This window comes from Alligator sinensis, unplaced genomic scaffold (genome assembly GCF_000455745.1).
Source record: "Alligator sinensis unplaced genomic scaffold, ASM45574v1 scaffold184_1, whole genome shotgun sequence".
Classification (NCBI taxonomy): domain Eukaryota; kingdom Metazoa; phylum Chordata; order Crocodylia; family Alligatoridae; genus Alligator; species Alligator sinensis.
In genome coordinates, this window is record NW_005842983.1 from 381,947 (window position 1) to 402,800 (window position 20,854).

The following is a 20,854-nucleotide window of genomic DNA, read 5'->3' on the forward strand; positions in this document are numbered from 1 at the left end:
TCTTCATCAGGGAAGCAGAAGTGATGGTGGAATGGTTTGCATACAATGTCCAGGCTTCTGCACCTATGAAAGGAGCAAGTGAGCATGGAGGGGTAAGAAAAATAAAGGGAGGAGAGGAAGAGTCTAGAGATAGCACTGGACTGTGGAGGGTGGCCTCTTGGTTGCTTTGAACCTGGAAAGTTCTGGCCTGATGGCTGGTGTCCTCACTCGGCTACCAAAGCAAAAGGGAAAAAGGAGGAGACTTCTAGGTCCTGGGAACAGCTGCTGACCTGTGATAATATCAGTGGAGATGGGGCCGTGGCGATTCTTCCCAGAGGTGCCATAGAGCTTGAACCTGTATCGCTGGGAAGGTGCCAAGCTGGGGATGGAGACTGTACGGTGTTTTCCACCCATGGGCAGTGCCTGGAGCTTCCCCTCCATGTCCCTGTACTGGACGGTGAAGGAGTTGAACTCCCCCTGTGGGACAGTCCAGGAGAGGCGGACAGAGTCGTGGGTGACATCAGAGGCTGAGAGCTCCCCCAGGCTGGGCTGGGCTGGGGCTACTGTTGTCTCCTCCTCCTCTTCCTCCTGCAGTGCTGAGGCTGAAACAGAGGGTAAGATTGTGGGTGTGGAGGATTTGGCTTCCCGAGTTATTTTGGGAACTTGCTGCAAGGAGATGTGGAAGCCAGAAACAGGGAGTGGAGGAGCAAAGAGTGTGACTGAGTCAACAGCCCTGTGACAGCCCGACCCTTGAAGGCCTCCTAGAAAGCCTATCATGCTAAGGAACCTCTCCAGTGTCTGGTGGTGAGTCTGGGTCCTGCACTCAAGGTGAAACCAATCACCAGATTTGGGGTGAAAAATATACATCTCCCCACATTGGCTGGGACTGCCTTTATAGGGCATGGTCCTTTCTCTAGGATCCTGGAAGCAGATGATGCAGTGAATCTGGGCTGGACTGAAGGATCCAGGAGAGCCTTTCCAGTCTTCTGTTCCTAAATTTGTATCATTTTCAGGGTGCTTAGTACAACAAACCATTGACTCACTGTGGCTGACCTCCTGTCTAGCACAGGCCCAGGCAGTTGCCCCTGTCTTGAGCCAGTTTTGTGTTGGACTATAGCAGTGTCCATGAAGGTGTTCAGTCTGGAGTGGAGGGCATTCAGACAGGGAAAATCCACCTCTACCTGCAGGCATCTTCTTGAATTATCAGTCACCTTAAAACATTGGCCCCAGAACTGGAGGTGGATATTTCAGCCTTGTTCTTGCTGATGCCAGGAATGGTGAGAAATCATATTCTCACTCCTACTCTTGGCAAAGAAAGGGACGTGGTTAATGTGGTTCAACTCCTTCCCCTTGACACACTTAGATCAGCCCAGAGTCAATTCCAAATTGACCCGAGCTGAATAGATGCAGATTGATCCTAAACCCAGAGATAAATGTCTACATGGATTTCCTCTCTGATGGTGTGGGGGAGAGGTGGTGAGGAAACCAGGCACTGTTCCTTGTTCAGGCAGAAGCTGAGAACATGAGGGGGAAGAGGAGGAATGAAGAGAGAGGACAGACAGCAGAAAGAAGAAAGGAGAAGATAAGTAATGAAATGAGCAAGAGAAGGAAAGTAGGAAGGCAAAGTAGCTAGGCAAAGGAATGGCATGTAAAAGGAAGAGAGAGTGATGGAAAAGAGAAGGGAAGGGCCGGGAAGACTGGAGAGGAGGTTACAGAAGGAAAGAAGTGAGGGTGATAAATTGGTTCTCCCAAAACACTGACCTGTGACAGCATCGGTGGAGACAGGGCCATGGCGCTTTCGGCTGGCGACACCATAGAGGTTGAACTTGTATTTGCGGTAGGGCACCAGGTTGGAGATGGTGACTGTACGGGATCCCCCATCCACTGTCAGTGTCTGGGGTCGACCTTCCGCGTCCTTGTACTGGACCAGGAAAGAGTCAAAACTTCCAGACTGGACCATCCAGGACAGGCGGAGAGAATCTGGGGTAATGTCAGAGACTGAGAGCTCTCCCAGGTGGGGCTTCTCCTTCCATGACTCTGGGGCTGCAGCAGAGAGATGGGGAAGAGAGCTGCTGATCACAGACAGCAACATTTCCAGAAAGAGGTGGGGGAGGGAGCATCTCTAGGCTCTAACAGATGAGCTGGGGAAAGATGTTGCTTTCCCTCAAAACGATTCTTCCAGTTTCTTCTCCAGCCACAGTGTAAAGCAGGTGGAGAGAGAAGGAGGAATGGGAATCACTCTTGTTCATGGTGCCCTAAGACAGTTTTGCATGCTCAACTGGGCTCAACAGTTATCTTTGGATACGGTGAGGAGGGGGTGTCCAAAGGCAAGGAAAAGGACAAGTACTGGAGCAGGAAATTTGGCAATTGAGGTCATGCATATTCATCAGAATGGCATACATAGTTGTATGGCTGGTAGAAAGGCTCCCAGCTTCTGGACTGATGGGGAGAATAAAAGCGGAAGGAAGGGAGGGAAAAATGAAAGGAGGGGAAAAGTCCATCTGCTGTGCTGGACCATGGTGGGTGGACTCTTGGAAGCATCTTCCCAGGAAATCCCAGCCCTGGGGCTGCAAAGCAAGGAGGAGAGATGGGGGAGGCATTGGGACGCCCTGGAACAGCCACTGACCTGTGACCAGATCGGTGGAGACGGGGCCAAAGCGCTGCTGGGCAGAGATGCCATAGAGGTGGAATATGTATCTGTGAGAAGGTACCAAGTGGCCGACCCGGATGGAGCGGTGGGTTCCATCCGCAGGCAGGGACTGTAGTTGGCCGGCGGCATCCTGGTACTCAATCAGGAAGGAGTTAAACTCCCCCTCCTGGATGGTCCAGGAGAGCAGGACGGAGTTGTGGGTGGCATCATAGTATGAGAGGTCTCCTAGGCGGGGCTGGGTCAAGGGCTCCCCATCCTGGGGTGCTGCTGAAACAAGAAGAGGGGAACATTGAATGGAAGGACCTAACATAGCTGTGAGCTGGGAGGATGAAGGTGGCTTGAGGGCAGTTACGGACCTGTGATGGCATTGGTGGAGATGGGGCCAAGCCGCTTCCGGCCAGAGATGCCATAGAGGTTGAAACGGTATTGGTGGGAGGGTGTCAGATCATGGAGGTGCAGGGAGCGCAGGACTCCATCCACGGGCAGTGCCTGGGCTTGGCCTGCTGCATCCCGGTAGTGGATGATGAAGGAGTCAAAGGTGCCCTCTTCCACGGTCCAGGAGAGGTCCAGGGAGCGTGGGCCCACATTGTCCGCTGTCAATGCTCCTAGGCGGAGCTGGGGTGTGATGTCCTCCTGTGGTGCCGGGGCTGGAACAGAGAGGACAGGGGAGTGAAGGGCACATAGCTGGGGGCAACCCCTCTCTACATCCAAGGTGGAATAAACAACACCAATGCCAGATGATTGCATGGGGGCTCTTGGAAACAGGAGCTCTGGGCCCCACACTATAGGGAGCAAAGAGTTAACCAGGAAAGGCCATGAGGGCATAGCATCCTTCAGGTCAGGGAACAGCACCCAGGGGAAGGGCCAGAGAGAATGGAGCTGGACTTCACCCCAACACAGTGATGGACAGGTGGGAAGGACAGGTGGGAAGTGGAAATAGAAGATCAGCAGGGGCTGCCAGTGGATGGGTGGGCAGGTGGGAGAATGTGAGAGGGTGAGTGGCTGGATGGAGGGGGTGTAAGGGAAGGGGTGGATGTATGTATGACTTAGCAATGGTAGATGTATAATGGGGATGGGTGGATGGGTGGATGGATGATTCCAGTCACAGCAGTAGGCAGAAAACAAGGTTCAGGATAGGTGGGCAAGCAGGCAGATCCCAAGGATAGGGGGAGGGTACCTGTGATGACGTCAGTGGATATAGGGCCATGGCGCTTCTGCCCAGAGATGCCATAGAGGTTGAACTTGTATCGTTGGGAGGGTGTCAGGTTGAGGACAGTGACCGTGTGGGATCCCTCATCCACAGGCAGGGCCTGGGGCTTCCCCTCCCTGTCTCTGTACTGGATGGTGAAGGAATTAAATTCCCCCTGTGGGACAGTCCAGGAGAGGCGGACAGAGTCATGGGTGACGTTGGAGGCTGAGAGCTCCCCCAGGCTGGGCTGGGCTGGGGCCACTGTGGCCTCTTCTGTCTCCTGCAGGGCAGAGGCTGCAAAGGATAGAGAGAAGAAAGTAAAGGGCTTGGGTGATGGGCTCAGCAGGTTGCAGAGTCCAGAAAAAGAGGGAAGAATGGGGTAGCAATGCAAAGAACCTGATTGGTCTTAATCTGTCCATTCACACACACATCTCTCCATTTCTCCATCCAACCAACAAGTAAGACAATCCACTTACCCAATGTCCCTCCATCCATCCATCCATCCCCTTCTTCACCTTTATAATCATCCAGCCAACCTCCCACACATGCCCCAGCTATCTTTCCATTCCCACACACACCTTTCTTCCAGCTAGATCCACCCTCACCTCTCTCTCCCTTCCCTGTAGCCATTGGCCTGCACATATCCACTTCCATATCCATCCATCCACACAACCATCTTCCTATAGCTCTATTCCTAGCTCTCTTCTATTGCTATACAGAGCAGCCACTAGCTGGCCCACACAGACTAGGTTTCTAGATATGTGTTCCCCAGAGCACTCCAGGGTGGAGATGCTACATTATGCTACAAAGCAAAGAGGCTGATGTGGGTACCGTTGGGAGAAACTTCTGACCTGTGACAATGTCAGTGGAGACAGGGCCGTGACGCTTCCGGCCAGAGACACCATAGAGGTTGAACTTGTATTGGTGGGAGGGTGTCAGGTTGGGGACAGTGACTGTGCGGGATCCCCCATCCATGGGCAGAGCCTGGGTTTTCCCTGCCACATCCTTGTACTGGACGGTGAAGGAGTCAAACTGGCCCTGTGGGATGGTCCAAGAGAGGCGGACAGAGTCGTGGGTGATGTCGGAGGCTGAGAGCTCCCCCAGGCTGGGCTGGGTGGAGGGTTTCTCTTCTCGTGGTGCCCGGGCTGCAACAGAAAATTCAGGAGAAAGTAAATGATATGGCCAAAATTTCAGTGGATCCCAGGGTCCTTGAGTGCACCATATTCTTTCTAGTGGGAGGAGATGGGATGAGGGCACAGGGAGGTACAGGGGCCTGCCTGCCCTGGGAACATGGCAGTGGGAAGGAGAGCTGGGTAATATTCCCAGATTGCCACGTGGAGGGATTGGGCCAGCATGATGGGCTGAGAACAGGAGAGAAATGGATGTATGTGTGAAGCCACTTCATCCATCCATCCATCCATCCCATGCACACTTGCCCATCCATCCGTTTCTAGATACACCCAACCATTCATCCATCTATATGCACACCCACCCTTCTGTCTTTTTCTATCCAACCATTGGCCCAATCCCACATAACCCCTTCACCTGCATACACACCCCTTTCTCTCTAGCCCTCTCTCCATCCCACCTCCTTCCTGTCACATGGTCACCATTTCCTTCCCTGTCTCTGCCCTTTCCACCCATCCACCCACGAACTCATCCATCCACCTCAAGCATGCATGCACATCTATTTGCATTCACCGTCAACCGTTCATCTCAATGCACACCCTCCCTCCCTTCCTTCTCTTCCACAACCTTCTATCCTTCCACCTATCTCCACACACCCCCTGACCTCCCTTCCTCCTCTACATTGATCCATTGCACCATGTGTTCCTGTGCACCCCCTCCACCTATGCGCTGAGCTATCCATTGCTGGGCCAAAGATGCATCCTTCTCAGTGATGTCTTCCTCAAAAGTCCCAACTTGTTGTTCAGTGTCCCCACTGCACTGCAGTCAGGGACAGCCAAAGGAGCCAACAATCCTGGAGCAACCACTGACCTGTGACAGCATCTGTGGAGATGGGGCCATGACGCTTCCGCCCAGAAATGCCATAGAGATTGAATTTATATCGTCGGGAGGGTACCAGGTTGGGAATGGTGACACTGCGGGATCCCCCATCCACAGGCAGGGCCTGCATCTTCCCTTCTGTGTCCTTGTATTGGATGGTGAAGGAGTCAAACTGCCCCTGTGGGATGGTCCAGGACAGGTGGACGGAGTTGTGGGTGATGTCAGAAGCTGAGAGCTCCCCCAGGCTGGGCTGGGCTGGGCGTTCCTCTTCCCGCCCGGGTGCAGGGGCTTCAGGAGATAAAAAGGGGGACAATGAAGGGTGTGACAGAAGGGGTCAGTGGATTGCAGAGCCCTTGGGGCGTGCCACATTATGCTCCATGAAAGAAGATGGCAAGAAGGCATGGAGAGAAGCAGGTTCCCACCCATGGAGAGCTGGGGCCACAGAGATGTGCTTGTGCACAGGCCAGGGCTGATTCTCCCAGGGTGGCACTGCCTCTGCAAGGGGCCAGCTCAGGGCTGGAGGTGATGCTCATGGAAACTTGAATTGAGACCCAGGAGAGAAAGGGGAGGGAAAGGAGAGAGATGGGTATTACACATAGTCCTCTAATGGATATGGAGAGAGGTCACTGGTGTCCATCTATTCCCAGGAGTACCCTTGTATCCATCCCCTCTGCCATCCATCAACCCCACCCCCGAACACATCCAGCCCTACACATGGCTCCATCCATCCCTTTATCTATGTCTGCACACAGATGCAATTACCCATCCATCTTTACACACCACCATCCTTCCATCCCTGCACACAGCTCCAATTACCCACCCACCTGTACATGCCTCTATCCATCCATCCTTAGCTATAGACCTCCATCCATCCATCCATCCATCCATCCATCCGTCCCTTTACCCATGCCTGCACACACCTCCAATTACTCATTCACCCCTCATTCCATCCGTCTGTCCATCTGTTCATCAATCCCCACACACGTGCCTCCATCCACTCCTACATGGAAGCACCCACCCACACATCCCTGTACACACAACTCCAGTTACCCATTCTCCCTCGCGCGCCTCCATCCGTCTGCCCATCCATCCTTCTGTCTGCACACACCTGCCTCCCTCCCTCCTTCCACCTACCCATTCTTAGATAGAAACATCCATCCATCCATCCATCCTCCGCCTTTCCACCCTCACACATCCTGTTTTCCCATTCCCTGCCCATCACTGTCTGGATCTGTCCTTGCAGATGCTGCATTCACAAAAGCATCTTGCTCAAGGACCTGTCTTGGAAGCTGGGGTCCCCGCTGTCCTGGAAAGCAGAGTGAGGGACAGGGCAGGGCATTACTGACCTGTGATGACATCAGTGGAGATGGGGCCAGTGCGTTTCTGCCCAGAGATACCATAGAGGTGGAATTTGTATCGTCGGGAGGGCACTAGGCTGGGGACAGTGACCTCTCGGGATCCTCTGTCTACAGGCAGGGCCTGGGGCTTCCCGTCTGTGTCCCTGTACTGGATGATGAAGGAGTCAAACTGCCCCTGTGGGACAGTCCAGGAGAGGCGGACGGAGTTGTGGGTGATGTCGGAGGCTGAGAGCTCCCCCAGGCTGGGCTGGGCTGGGTGGTCGGCTGGTGCTGGAGAGGAGGGAGCACAAGAGGATCCTGTTAGTGCCAGCTTGGGACGCAGGAGCTCCCAGCCCCCTGGTGCTCCAACTTCTTCTCAAGGTATCATCAGTACCCAGGACAGGGAGCCCTGGGTGAACCCCACAGTTGTGACCTGCCCTACACACTACTCTGTCCGTGATGGACCCTTCCATCTCCATCCAGGCCTGGGCCCATTCTCTTTCTCCATCACTCTCTTCTCCCTCTTGGATCAAATGTCCCTCCACTTTTTTTCTTTGGGGCTCTCTCTCCCTCCTTGTTCCTCTGACACTTCTTTCTTGGCAGGTACACCTCCCTTCCCTCCCCCCCACACCCTTGGCTCTTTCCTTCCTCTCATCCTTTTCCTGCATACAATCTCTCTCATGTCCTTCCAGTTTATTTTTTGCATCGCTTTTGCATTCCACCACGCTGCGTTGTCATGTGGCTCTGTCTACCTCACTGCTTTATTTCTGCACATTCTTTCTCTCCTACCTACTCCTTTCTTCATTTCTTTCTGCCCCTGCTCCTCTCTCTCTCCAGTTTTCTTCCTATCTCCATAGGGCTTTCTGCATCCATCCAGGCTTCCTGCTGTGTACTCAGCCTGCCATCCACCCATTCCTTCATTCAGTCCCATGTACACCCATCCACCTATCCTTCCTTCCTCATGTAGATCCATCTGCCCCTTGCACACCTACCATCCATCCATCCACCTCATGCACACCTGCCCATCCATCCATTCCCAGATACACCCAACCATTCATCCATCTACATGCACACCCATCCTTCTCTCTTTCTCTATCCAACCATTGACTCACTCCCACATAACTCCTCTATCTCTCTGTCCTCATACACACCCCTTTCTCTCTAGCCCTCTCTCCACCCCATCTCATTCCTGGGACATGGTCACCATTTCCTTCCTTGCCTCTATCCTTTCCATCCATCCCCAGGTATATCCATCCATCTATCCCTCCTTCCCCATGCATATGCATCCATCCATCCACCCACCGACCTGCCTCATGCACACCTGTCTATCCATCCATTCCCAGATACACCCAACCATTCATCTGTCTACAAGCACATCCATCCTTCCATCTTGCTTTTGACCCAGCCATTGACCCATTCCCACAGAACCCCCTCCATAAATCTCTGCATCCCTATACACACCCCTTTCTCTCTCTCTTTCTCTCTCTCTCCACCTCATCTCATTCCTGCCATGTGGTCACTATTTCCTTCCCTGTCTCTCTCCTTTCTCCCTGCCACATTTCCTTTGTCATCCAGCCAAGGGATCCAGAGTGGTTCTTTCAAGGCCCCATGACAAAGGCTCCCAGGTATCTCATTCCCTTGGTGCCCCGGGGGAGGCTGGGGCAGAGACCCCCCAATGCTTGGGTTCTATCCCAGCTCCGGGTCTGGACTGGGGTCTTGTGGGTTAGAGAAGGAAAGTGGAGCTGGAAGCCAAGATGTGTTGGTCCTATCCCAGTGCTGGGAGGGCAGCAGGGTCCAGTGAATTAGAGCAGGGAGAGCCAGGGAGCCCGGACACCTGGGTTCTGTCCCATAGTGCTGATGAAGGCAAGCAGAGAAGGAGGGTAAAGGAGCAGCAAGAGGGTTGGTGTGCAGGCAGGGATCCCCAGCACAACGCTACCTGTGCTGACGTTGGCACGCAGAGGCCGGGAGAGCCGACCCTGGTGCACCCCGTACAGTGTGACAGCATAGGCCGTGGCTGGGTGCAGCCCCTGGATGAGGGTTGCCCGCTGGTCGCCGGGCACCTGTACTTCCTGGGAGCCTGCCTGCCCTGCCATGTTCTGAGAGAGCACCAGGAAGGAGTCGAACAGCCCCTGCCACACGGTCCATGCAAGCCCAAAGCTGTCGCTGGTCACGTTCCCCACTGCCAGGCCCCCCAGCACGCCAGGCCCGGGGCTCCCACCCTGGGGAGCTGCAAGAAAGAGCAGGCAGGAGTCAGCATGCCTGGGTTTCATTCCCAGCTTGGCGAGGGCAGGGGGCCTAGTGGTTAGAGCACGGAGGGGGAGAAAGCCTGGACACCTGGGTTCCATTGGCAGCATGGTGAGGGCAGTGGGGACTAGCGGGTTAGAGCAAGGGAGCTTGGGAGCCTGGACACCTGGGTTCCATGCCCAGCACAGCAAGGGCAGCAGGATCGAGCCAGTTAGGACGGGGGGCTGGAGCCAGAATACCTGCACCCTGTCCCAGCTCAGGAAGCGGGCTGGTGGGTTAGAGTAGGGGGTGCAGGTTGGAAGCCAGGACTCCTGGGTTCTATGTCCATGTGTGGGAAGGGAGTGGGGTCTAGTGGCTTAGAAGAGGTGGACTGAAAGCTGGACTCCTAGGCTCTATTCCAGCTCTGGAGGAGTGGGGTCTACTGGGTTGCAGCAGGAGGGATTGGGGGGAGGGAAGGAACCAGGATACCTGGGATCTATGTCCAGGTACAGGAGGGGAGTGGGGGTTAGGGGGTAGCGTAGGGGCAGTGTTGGGAATTAGGACACCTGGGTTCAATGGCCTTGTCTGGGAAGGGAGTGGGGTCTGGCAGATTAGAGGAAGGGGACTGGAAGCTAGGATGCCTGGGTTCTGCTCTAGCTCTTGGGGAGGGATGCCTACTGGTTAGAGTGGAGGGGGCTGGGGATGGGTGCAGGGTGCAGATCATGGTTACCTGTCATAGCCCTGGTGATGGTGGGCTCAGATAGGGTCCCCCCAGGCCCCTCTCCCCACAGTTCCAGCTCATACTCAGTGCCTGGGCTCAGTTGAGTGACGACCACGCTCTGCTGCCCCCCAGGCACCTGGATCTCCCCTGGGGGGGCCCTGGAGCTGGTGTCGCGGTACCGCAGCAGGAAGCGCTGGAAGATGTTGGAGGTGGCTGTCCAGGTGACACGGAACCGGTCAGCAGTAACGTCCGTCACAGCCAGGTCCCTCGGGGAATTGGATTCTTCCTGGCTGGGAGAGGTTGTGCTGGGCACCGGGGGAGCTGTGGGCTCCTCAGGACTGGATGTCTCTGGAGCTGGTGGGGCAGGAGACGGTGAGATGGATGGGGAAGGAAGCCACTGCTGCCCCATGCTCACCCCTTTAAGCCAGCCCGTGTTCCCCAGTGCCAGGGGCTGGATCAGGGCCAGCACCCCCTGGAGCGAAAAGGCCCCTGCCCTGTTGCCCAAGGTGGCTTGGTGGGTGCATCCACAGTGTGGCCTCTGCAGCTGGTGGAGGAGGAATCTGTGGGGTTAGTGCCAGAGGAGTGAAGGGGATGAGGGGGGCAGAGACAGGTGGTGGAAGGGACCCATCTGATGGCCACGCCTGTCCCCTGTGGGGAAAGAAACCAGAGCATGCTGGAGCCCATGACCTGAAAGGAGAGAGAAGCAGGAGTCAGCTGTGATGGTTAGCGTGAGCGTGTAGCACTGCTGGGCAGCCAAGCAGTGCCATGGGGCGATGCGGCTGGATGGGGGGCGGTCCCCGGAGCTGTCTTGTGCTACCTGTGGAGATGATGATGGAATACGACTTGGATGACTGTCCCTTGACTACGCCGTGGATCTCCACCTGGTAGGTGGCACCAGGTGCCAGGCTGGGTAGGCGCACTGTAGCTGCATCCCCAGGCACCGAGAGCTCCTTCGCCGTGCTGCCACTTTGGCCACCCACCTGCCGGTACCGGATGACCACGCGGTCTGCGTGACCCCGCAAGCCGTCCAGTGAGATCACGACAGCGCCAGGGGAGCTGGCCACAACCTGTGGCTTGGTGTGAGTCTGCCGCCCCCCATCCAGCTGGGAGTAGCCCTCAGAGTAGATGCTGCCCACCTCCCCGCCCAAGGGAAAGGCACTAGGGGCCCTTGTGGGCACTATGTCTGCCAGTCCCTCTGTGTGCTCGCTCAGGCGGCTGAACACCATCTCGCGGATATCCACGGGCTTCCTCCGCATGAGGTAGAAGAAGATGGCCTGGGCCACGCTGGGGATGGTCTGGTTGCCACGGAGCGGGAAGCCTGTGGCTTGCAGGTAGCTCTCCAGGCGCTGCAAAAAGGTCCCGTTGTAGGGGGACAGCTTGGCTGTGATGTTCTGCACCACGGTGCGGAGGAAGACATGGCTGGACAGCGGGGAGGCGTCAGGAAGGGAGGGCTGGGGGCTGGACCGCACTGCTGGGGGGGCAGGGGCGGGTGGACGGGTGCGGGAGGCCTCAGGGTGCGTGGACTCAGGGGGTGGCCCCAAGGGTGGGGGTGGGGCTGCCGTCGATGCTGCCGGGAGCAAATGCAGTTCAGCTGTGAGAGAGGGGCCTCATAAGGCATTCCCCACCCAGCCTGTCCCCAGCCTTGGACTGGACCAGCACCTCCATGAGGTGCCCATTTCCCACCCCAAGAGCCAGTTGGTGCCCCTGGGCAGGCACCCCCTGGAGGGGTCAGACCCCTGCCCCATCCCCCACCCTCCTCTGGTGCCTTCAACTCAGCTGCAAAGGAAAGAGGACTAGGTTATTTCTGGCTTCTCTGGAGGTAGGAGACCTGTGGACCCTAAATGGACAGATGGTTGGATGGACACACGGTTAAGCAGGAAGGAAGGATGATGGAGAGGGAGAGGGAGTGTTGTCCTGGCTCGCCAACGGCCTGGTGGTGGGTGGTAAAGAGGAGATGGAAACAATTCCTAGAACAGATGAGTGAGAAGAAATGAAGGGAAGGATAAGGACCAATCTCTGGATCCCTGAAAGAGATGTGGACAAATGCACATAAAGAGAGGTGGGCCAGTGGGGAGGCGGATGGATGGATGGACAGGTAAGCCAATGGAAAAATGGATGGATGTATACATGGGCCAATAAAACAGGTGGATGGGCGTAGGGATGGCCCAGTGGAGAGAAGGATGGACACATGGATGGATGCATGGAGACATAGACCAATGAAGGCACATCTGGACAGACACAGCTGTGTTCTCAGCCCTCATGTACTCCCTCCCTGCTCCCCATCTCCTCCCCACCCCTCCCCACCCCACCCCACCCCATGTGGGAGCAGCAACCGGTGGCAGCGGTGATGATAGCGGGTGGGCTGGCCTCGCGGTCCCGATGGGCCTTCAGGGTGATGCGGTAGCGGGTATCACTCTCCAGGCCACTCAGGGTGACATGCCGACGGTTGGGGGGCAGGTCCAGATGGCTGGGGGGGCCCTTACCCACGCGGTTGACAGGGGTGTACTGCAGGGTGTAGCGCTCAGGAGCAGCAGCCGGGGGTTCCCAGCGGAGGCTCAGTGAGGTGGGGGTGGTACCTGTGGGGCGCAGGCCATGGGGCGCATCGATGCCTGGGGGAGAGAAGGGTAGGGATGAGAAATGCCAGGGATGGGCCTCTTATCCATGTGTCCATGCCTCCATGCTGCCCTTCAGCGGTCTGTGCATGCATGCATCCATCTCTGTGTTGGCTCATCTATTCATCTAGCCACTTTTCTCTCGGCCCTTCCATACATCTTCCCCTCTTTCCACTGGCCCAGCCATATGCCCCTTCATCTCTCCATTGGCTCAACCATATGCCCAGCCATTGCTCCATTGGTCCATACATACACTCAAATATACCCCCCTCCTCCAGTGACTCCTCCCCTGCACAGGAATCTGTGCATTTCCATCTGGGGCCATTCAGCACAGAGAACTTCTCTTTCCCCAACATGGACACCTACCCCCCGAGCTGCCCCCCTGCCCCAGCCCCAGTACCCCTCAGAACTCACGGGTGCCGACAGTTAGGGTGGTGGGGGGACCAAGGTGCTGGTCCCGCAGGGCCTGGACCGTGACGCTGAACTTCTGCCCCGGCACCAGCCCTGAGGGCGCGAAGACCGTGGTCGAGCCGGGCAGCTGGAGCGAGGACACCCCCTGGGGGTTGTCCTGGGAGAGGGAAGCAGGAGTCAGGACCCCTCCATCCTTCCCCTCTCCCCTTCAAGAATCCCAAGCCCCCCAAATCTGCCCCCACCCATCCTGCTGCCCCTCCTGCACTATCTCCCTGCACAGGAGGAGTGATTAATAACCCCCACCCCACCTGGGAGGGATCCCATTACCGTAGGGACAAGGCGCCTCTCATAGCCATCCACGGGAGTCTCTGGGCGACGCCACTCCAGCCGGAAGCTCGTCTCCTCCCTGCTCACCACGCGCACATCCACAGAAGGGATCTCTGATGGGGGTAAGATGCGGGGGGTGAGGCATCCATCCCTGCCCCCTCCTGGATCCAGTCAGCACCTTCCTGTGGCCTGGGGCTGGTTTGGGATCAGTTCCCCCCCCTCCCTCCCCCCCTCCACCTCTCCCCACTCCCTGTTCTCTGCCTCTCTGAGGTCTTTGATGGGCATCCAGGCCGGGCGCGGTGGAAAGCAAACACGTTGGGGAACAGATGCAGCTCTGATCCACTCCCCCCTTCCCCCCCGCAGCGGTGCCTGGCCCCTGCAGCCACGATGAATGGGGCCGATTCTACAGGGGGTTACCCGAGCTGGCGTGGGCAGGGTGCCATGTGGATCTTGGCTGGGCTGGTGCAGGGATCGGGCAGGTCTGAACAGGGGGTCTCTGTGCCCAAGGAAGTCCCCCCTTCACCTCCCCCACTGCCCCTGGCCCCACCCCACTCCCAACGGCCTTGGCCTGGGGTCAAGACTGGATTAGGCAGCACAAAGGGCAGCTTCATCCCTGGGCTGCCCCATATAGCAGGGAGGAATTGAGAAGGGGGCAATCACCCCATGGCGGGGAGGGATATGGGGGCCCAGGGGGATTGTGGGTACTGAGTGAGTAGTCCCCTGGGGCATTCTGAGTAGGCAATGCACAGGAGGGAGTAGGACCATGGGGCTTCACGCTTTTATGGGTTAGGAGCAATTGAATACCCCAGGGGATTGTGGGTAGGGAACAGGAGTGGCCAAATGGGATTATGGACTAGGAGCAAATTGTCCAGGAGGACTATGGATAGGGAGCAAGGGCAGTACAGGAGGATTGTGGGTAGGGAGCAAGAAGGGCAAAAAGGGGGGTCATTGAGAGGGGAGGCAAAGGCCACTGAAGGTGAGCATGGGTGGGCAGTGAGGGCAACTCAGGGGGATTGTGGGTAGGGAGCAAGAGGGGCACAAAGGGACTGTGGGTAGGGAGTGGGGATGGTCCAGGGGATGGTCCAACCCTAGAGCATTGCAGATAGGGAGTGAGGGTGGGCCAAGGATCAAGGGCTGGGGCATGAGCTAGTCCTAGGGGATTCTGGGTAGGTTAGCAAGATAATCCCGGGGTACTGTGGGTAAATTAATACTCCAGGTTCTGGGTGATTATGGGTACTTTAGCAAGACAGCCCAGGGTGATTGTAAGATAGCAAGCCAGGAAATGGTAGTTTAGCAAGCCAATGCTGGGGGGTTGTGGGTAGGTTAGCACGCCAGCCCCCAGGTATTGAGGGTAATTTAGGAAACCAGCCCCAAGGGATTGTGGGTAAATCAGTGAGCCAGCCTCAGGGGATTGTGGGTAAACAAGCAAGATGGCCCCCAGGGATTGTGGGTAAGCTAGTAACGTGGCCCCAGGAGACTGTGGGTAAGCTAGTGAGCCAGCTCTGGGGGACTGTGGATAAGTTAGCAGCCCAGCCCTATGGGATTATGGGTAGGCTAGCACACCGGCCCCTGGCCATACCTAGGGCGCAGTCCTCGCCGGCGAAGCCCGGGCGGCAGTGACACCGGCCTTGGCGGCACTCACCGCGGCCCCAACAGTCCCCGGGGCAGGCCCGGGTCCCGCAGTCGGGGCCACTGTAGCCAGGATGGCAGACACAGTGCCCAGCCACGCAGCGCCCACGGGCCCGGCAGCCCTGGGGGCAGGCGGGAGTCTCACAGGCAGGGCCTGAGTAGCCCTCAAAGCAGACACAGCGACCGCCTAGGCACCGGCCCTGGTCGTTGCAGTCATCGGGGCAGGTGGGGACCTGGCAGTGCCCATCCACACAGACCCCGCCTGGGCCACAACCACCTGGGCACTGGGGCTCAGCACATGTGGGGCCACCCCAGCCCTTCTCGCACACACAGCCACAGGCCGCCAGGTCGAAAGTGCCGCGCTGGCTGCACAGGCTCCGCGTGTCCGTCTGGCCTGCATTGGGATGGGAGGGGAGGGGTTAATGCTTCACCCCAGCCCTACCCCCGCCCCCTTTGTATGGCTCCACCCACCCATTTAGCCCAACCCTCCTCCACCAAGACTCTACCCCTCCATGCCCACACCTTTGTTTGACCTTTGACCGGTAGGTTGGCTTTTGGCCCTGCTCACCTATTTAGCCCTACCCTCTTCCCCAAAGCTCCACCCCCAGTGGCCACACCCCTCCCAGCCACAGCCCCACCCCTACCCCCTTGTCCTGCTCCACCTCCTTTTGATGCCCTTGGCTGGCTCCCAGCTCGACCTGTGCATTTAGCCACACCTGTGTTTATACCCCTCCCTGACACAGCCTCGCCCCCTTCTCCGGCCCTCCCGTTTTGGCACCCTCCCTAAAGTTCCTCCCATCACTCTAGCCACACCCTTTTCTGACACCCTGAGTTAGCTTTGGGTCTCAGCCAGTCATGGAGCTCTAGCCACCCTCTGCCAAGGCTCCACCCCTTACTGTAGTCACATCCCTTCTATGCCACCACAACACCCCTTCTGCCCTGCCCCTTTTCAACACCTTCAGCTGCTGCTGGGTCCCCACCAACTCCTGGTGCCACCCACCACTCCAACCCCACCCAAGGCTCCAGCCCTTTCCATGGCCATGCCCCCTCCCTGCCACCACCACACCCCTTCTGCCCCACCCCTTTTTGACACCCCAGCTGGAGCTGGGTTCCACCCCCATCCCCAGACTCCACCCACTCCTCTGCTTGCTCCACCCCCACTCCTCCCCGCACCCTGTCTCACCTGTGCCAGCTTGGGTAGTGGCAACAGCAGTTGGGCTGCACTGGTCTCGCAGGGACCGGACCTGGGCCTCAAGGACACGAAGCCGGGCGAGGACGTCCCGCAGGGCAGCGGTGTCAGCCTCACAGCCACAGCCCGGGCCAGCCAGGTTGATGCGGTGGGTCAGTACCACCTGCTTCTTGGCCTCCCCCATCCCCGGCTCTCCCAGTGGGACTGCCGTGGCCACCGACCCCCGCGCTTCCTGGGGGTCCCCGCAAGCTGGGCAGGGCGGTACGCGGATGTTGTAGACATGGGAGAAGATGGTGGCATTGGCCGGAGGAGGGAGTGGAGCAGCTCGGCGAGATCGGGGCCTGGGGGGCCTGGGTGATGCCCCCTGGAACAGTGGCAGGAGCAGCAGCAGCAGTGGCACCAGCACCTGGGGACCCATGGTCCAGTGGGGACCTGTGGTAGGGAGAGAGAGGGATGGATGGGGATCCTCCCCAGGTGGGGGTCCTCCCTTCCCCCTTCCTCAGACAGACCCACTGGCCCCCCATAAGCAGCCAAGACCTCCCCTCCATAACACAGCTCTCTCCCTTTCCTGGTACAGCCCAGCTCCCCTTAGTGAACTAGGCCTCACCCCTCTCCCACTACAGGGTACCTGGGTTCTCTGGGAGGTGAGTAGGGCCTGGGGGGTCAGAGAAGCCAGGGGCTGGGGGCCCAGATGCCTGGGTTTTACCCTGTTTCTGGCAAGGGAGTGGGGTGTGTCGGGGAGTTAGAGCAGAGGGGTGGGGGCCTGGATGCCTGGGTTCTCTGGGACGGGAGTGGCGGCTGCTGTGATGGAGCCCGGATGCCTGGGTTCCCCAGGACAGGAGTGGGGTCCGGGGGTTACAACCTGGGGTCTGGGACTCTAGACACCTGGGTTCTTTCCTAGGTCTGGGAGGGGAGTGAGGACTTCTGGGATGCAGCCTGGATGCCTGGGTTTGCTCCAGGCCTGGAAGGGGAGTGGAGGCTGGAGGGTTGGAGTAGGGGTGGCTGGGAGCCCGGATGCCTGTGTGCTCTCCAGCTCTGGAAGAGGAGTGGGGGCTGGGGGGTTGGAGCAGGGGTGGCTGGGAGCCCAGATGCCTGGGTTCTCTCCTGTCTCTGGGAGGGGAGTGGGGTCTTAGGGGGTTAGAAAAAGTTGGCAGGGGGAGGGCGGGGGAAGATCAGATGTCTGGGTTCTTTCCTGGCTCTGGGAGGGGAGCACAGCGTGAGAGAACAGAGCAGGGGGAGATGGGAGCCCAGGTGCCCGGGTTCCATCCTGGCTCTAGGAGGGGAGTTGGGGCTGGGGGGTCAAAGCGGTGGCGGGGCTGGGATTCCGGATGCCTGGGCTCTCTTTTGGCCCCGAGAGGGAGCTGGTGTGTCAGAGTCTGGGCCGGGAGCCTGGATGCCTGGGGTCTGTCCCGGCTCTGTGAAGGGCGTGGGAGCTGGGGGGACAGGGCAGAACGCCTGGGTTCTCCCAGCCCTGGCGTCGGCACCCCGCAGAAGAGTCTGCCTGTTCCCACACGTCCTGGGGAAGCCCCGGCAGCCTCCTGTTTTCACAGCTGGTGGCCTGAATTCCTGCTTCCTGGCATGCTCCCGGCACCCGCTTCACCCGGGCGGGGCTGGCTCAGGCAGCCTGCCAAGGTGTCTGTCCCTGCCAAGGCCAAGAATGGAGGGATGGACAGAGAGACAGATGGAGGGTGCATGTGGATGGATGGATGGATGTGCATGGGGAAGGAGGGATAGATGGATGGATATACCTGGGGAGGGTTGGAGGGATGGATAGAAAATGCGTGTGGAGATAGATGGATAGACAGAGAGATAGGTGGATAAATATTTGGATATATAGAGGCACAGGGGGAAGATGGATGTATGGGTGGAAGGAAAGAAGACATGTATGAGGGGGAAGGGACACAGAGATGGGGTGGAAATGGATGGATGGATAGATGGATGGGAAAGGCAGGATGGAAGATGTGTGTGGAGATAGATGAATAGACAGATGGATAGATGAGTGGACAAGTGTAAGGGAAGATGGATGGGTGGATGACATGCATGTGGGGGAAAGATAGAGAGGAGGTGAGGTGAGAATGTCTCCATCTGTCCATCCATCCATCCTGCCAGGGGGGTGTAGGGGGTAGGCAGCTGGGCAGCTGGACAGAAAGACAATGTACGGAGATAGAGAAAGTGAGAGAGAGAGGGTGTGGGGATGGATGGACACACAAAGATAGATGGGCATGGGGACAGATGGTGATGGGAGGGGGAGGTGGGCTGCAGGGATGGAGGGATAGATAGTCAGACAGAGGAGGTGCCTGGGGGTAGCAACATGGACAGACAGATGGATAGGATAGATGGATCTTTAATGGGGTGGCAGGAGGCTCAGGAACATCAAGAGGCAGATCAAGGGTGGAGGCAGGAGAGGACAGACAGACAGATGGACAGGAGGCTGGATGGATTAACCCCATAGCAGATCTGGCTTTGAACAGGGATAAGCCCGTGGGTGCTGCTCTGGCCCTGGCATCAGGGAGCTGGGGGAGGGGGTGGAGCCTCCGTAACCCTTGTGGGGGTCCTCTGCTGCCGGTGCTCCTCACTCCTGACCTACAGCCTCCTCCCCACCAGTGCCCCTGACTTTTGACCTGCAGCTCCCTGCTCCCCCTCACTCCCGACCGCAGCCCCCGGTGTCCCCTGGAGTGGGGGGAAACAGGTGTCTGCGGGGCTGGAGGGCAGCCAGGCCTGGCCCAGCCCGGTGCTGTTTACTGCTTGAATTCCTTGGCGCAGAGATAAGAGTCCCACCCTGCACCCCGTGCCTGGCTGCGGGGGAGGGACAGGCGGGGGGGAGATGGTCAGGGCTCTCTTGCCCCTGGTCCTCTTCGGCCACCCATGGAGCGAGTTGCCTGGGTCTCAGCCCAGGCTCTGGGAGCCCACAAAGCCACGGGTCTGGCTTTGCCACCCGCCAACCCCCACCCCCCCGGCACACACAGGACCTCTGTCTGCCTTGCCTCATCTTGTCCCTTCCCTTCTGCCCCGAGAGTCCAGTCCCCTGTCAGCCCAGTCTGCCCAGTCCCTCCAGTTCCCTGTTACTCAGTCCGCTCAATCCCCCAGTCACTCCAGCTCTCCCAGTCCCCTGTCATCCCAGGCCCCCCAGTTCCTGCCATCCCAGCCCCCCCCAGTCACACCAGCTTTCCCAGTCACTCCAGTTCCCCATCATTTCAGTCCCCCAGTCCCCTGACATCCCAGTTCTTCGAGTCTCCTCAGTTCTCCCAGCCCCTCAGTTCCCTGCAAGCCCAGTTCTCCCAGTGTCCCCGGTCCGCTGCCACTCCAGTCCCCCAAGTCCCATAGTTTCATCATGCCAGTTCTCCCCAGGTCCCTGCCACCCGTTTCCCATCATCCCAGTGTCTTAGTGCCCAGAGCTCCCTGGAATCCCAGTTCTCCCAGTTCCCCTTTACGCCAGTGTCCTGCCAGCCCAGTCCTCTCTAGCTGTTTAGTTTCCTGACAGCCCAGTTCCTCCTTTCCCCCAGTTCTCCTGGTTGCTACCATCCCCATCATCCCAGAGCCCCCAGTTGCCAGCTTCCCACCATCTCAGTTCTTCCAGTAAACCCAGTTCGCCCAGTGCCCCGTCTCCCACCATTCCAGTTCTCCCAGTCCCTTCAGTCTTGACATCCCAGTTCTTCCAGTTTCTATAGTTCCCAGTCATCCCAGCCCTCAGTTCACCCACTCATCCCAGGTCCCTCCCTCCTTCCAATCCAGTCCCCCCCCAGTCACTCCAGGACACCATTGTCCCAGTGCTCCCAATCCCTCCAGTTCCCTGCCACCCCAGTTCTCCCTTTCTCATCAGTTCCACTGGTTGCTACAGTCCCCGTCATTCCAATGCCCCCACCCCCTGCCAACCCAGTTCCCCCAGTTGCTACAGTACCCAGTCATCCTGATTTTCCCAGTGCCTCCAGTCCCCTGTCCCCCCAGTTGTCCCAGTCCCCCACTACCCTAGTTTCCCCAGTAACTCCAGTACTCCCAGTCTCCTAAAATCCCAGTTCTCCACCACCCAGTTATCCCAGCCCCTCATCCCAGTGCCCCCAGCCCCAGCCAGCCCAGTTCTCCCAGTTGGTACAATTCCAAGTCATTCCAATTCTCCTAGTTCCCCCAGTAACCCCAGTTCTCTAAGTCCTTCCAGTTCTCTCACCCCCCATCATCCCAGTGACCCCAGCCCCTGCCAGCTCAGTTCTCCCAGTTGCTATAGTTCCCAGTCATCCCAGTTCTCCCAGCACCCTGCCATCCCAGTTCCTCCAATAACCCCAGGTCTCACATTCCCCCAGGATCCAAGTTCTTCCAGCCCCTCCAGTTGTCCCACTGCCCGCAGTGCCCTGTCACCCCAGTCCTCCCAGTCCCCCGAGATCCCAGTTCTCCCAGTGCCCGCAGTCCTCTGCCACCTCGGTTCCCCCAGTCCCTCGAGATCCCAGTCCCTCCAGTGTTCTCAGTGCCCTGACACCCCAGTTCTCCCATTGCCCGGAGTCCCCTGCCACCCCAGTCCCCCGAGATCCCAGTCCCTCCGGTTCTCGCAGCGGCCCCGGCCCGCGCGGTACCTGCGGGCGGGCGGGCGG

At 58.2% G+C, this 20,854-nt stretch overlaps 1 protein-coding gene across 43 annotated transcripts in view; it reads right to left on the bottom strand.

Annotated features, from left to right (window-relative positions):
- The window catches only part of TNXB (tenascin XB), a 72,954-nt gene extending 52,106 nt beyond the window's left edge, over positions 1–20,848 (bottom strand). For 30 of the 43 annotated variants that reach the window (XM_025192921.1, XM_025192916.1, XM_025192913.1 and 27 more), the window contains exons 1-17: positions 20,837–20,848; positions 16,269–16,706; positions 15,036–15,479; positions 13,457–13,569; positions 13,133–13,286; positions 12,440–12,715; positions 10,924–11,673; positions 10,116–10,460; positions 9,099–9,389; positions 7,172–7,453; positions 5,817–6,113; positions 4,670–4,963; positions 3,807–4,112; positions 2,986–3,276; positions 2,606–2,896; positions 1,741–2,022; positions 270–581 (exon numbers count right to left, since the gene is read on the bottom strand). In XM_025192921.1, coding sequence (XP_025048706.1) covers positions 270–581; positions 1,741–2,022; positions 2,606–2,896; positions 2,986–3,276; positions 3,807–4,112; positions 4,670–4,963; positions 5,817–6,113; positions 7,172–7,453; positions 9,099–9,389; positions 10,116–10,460; positions 10,924–11,673; positions 12,440–12,715; positions 13,133–13,286; positions 13,457–13,569; positions 15,036–15,479; positions 16,269–16,692 — 5,152 coding nt within the window. In that variant the 5' untranslated portion in view covers positions 16,693–16,706; positions 20,837–20,848. The remainder of the gene's footprint in view (positions 1–269; positions 582–1,740; positions 2,023–2,605; positions 2,897–2,985; positions 3,277–3,806; positions 4,113–4,669; positions 4,964–5,816; positions 6,114–7,171; positions 7,454–9,098; positions 9,390–10,115; positions 10,461–10,923; positions 11,674–12,439; positions 12,716–13,132; positions 13,287–13,456; positions 13,570–15,035; positions 15,480–16,268; positions 16,707–20,836) is intronic. The other 13 variants (XM_025192923.1, XM_025192918.1, XM_025192915.1 and 10 more) reach the window with 7 other exon arrangements.
- Between the last annotated feature and the right edge of the window lie 6 nt (positions 20,849–20,854).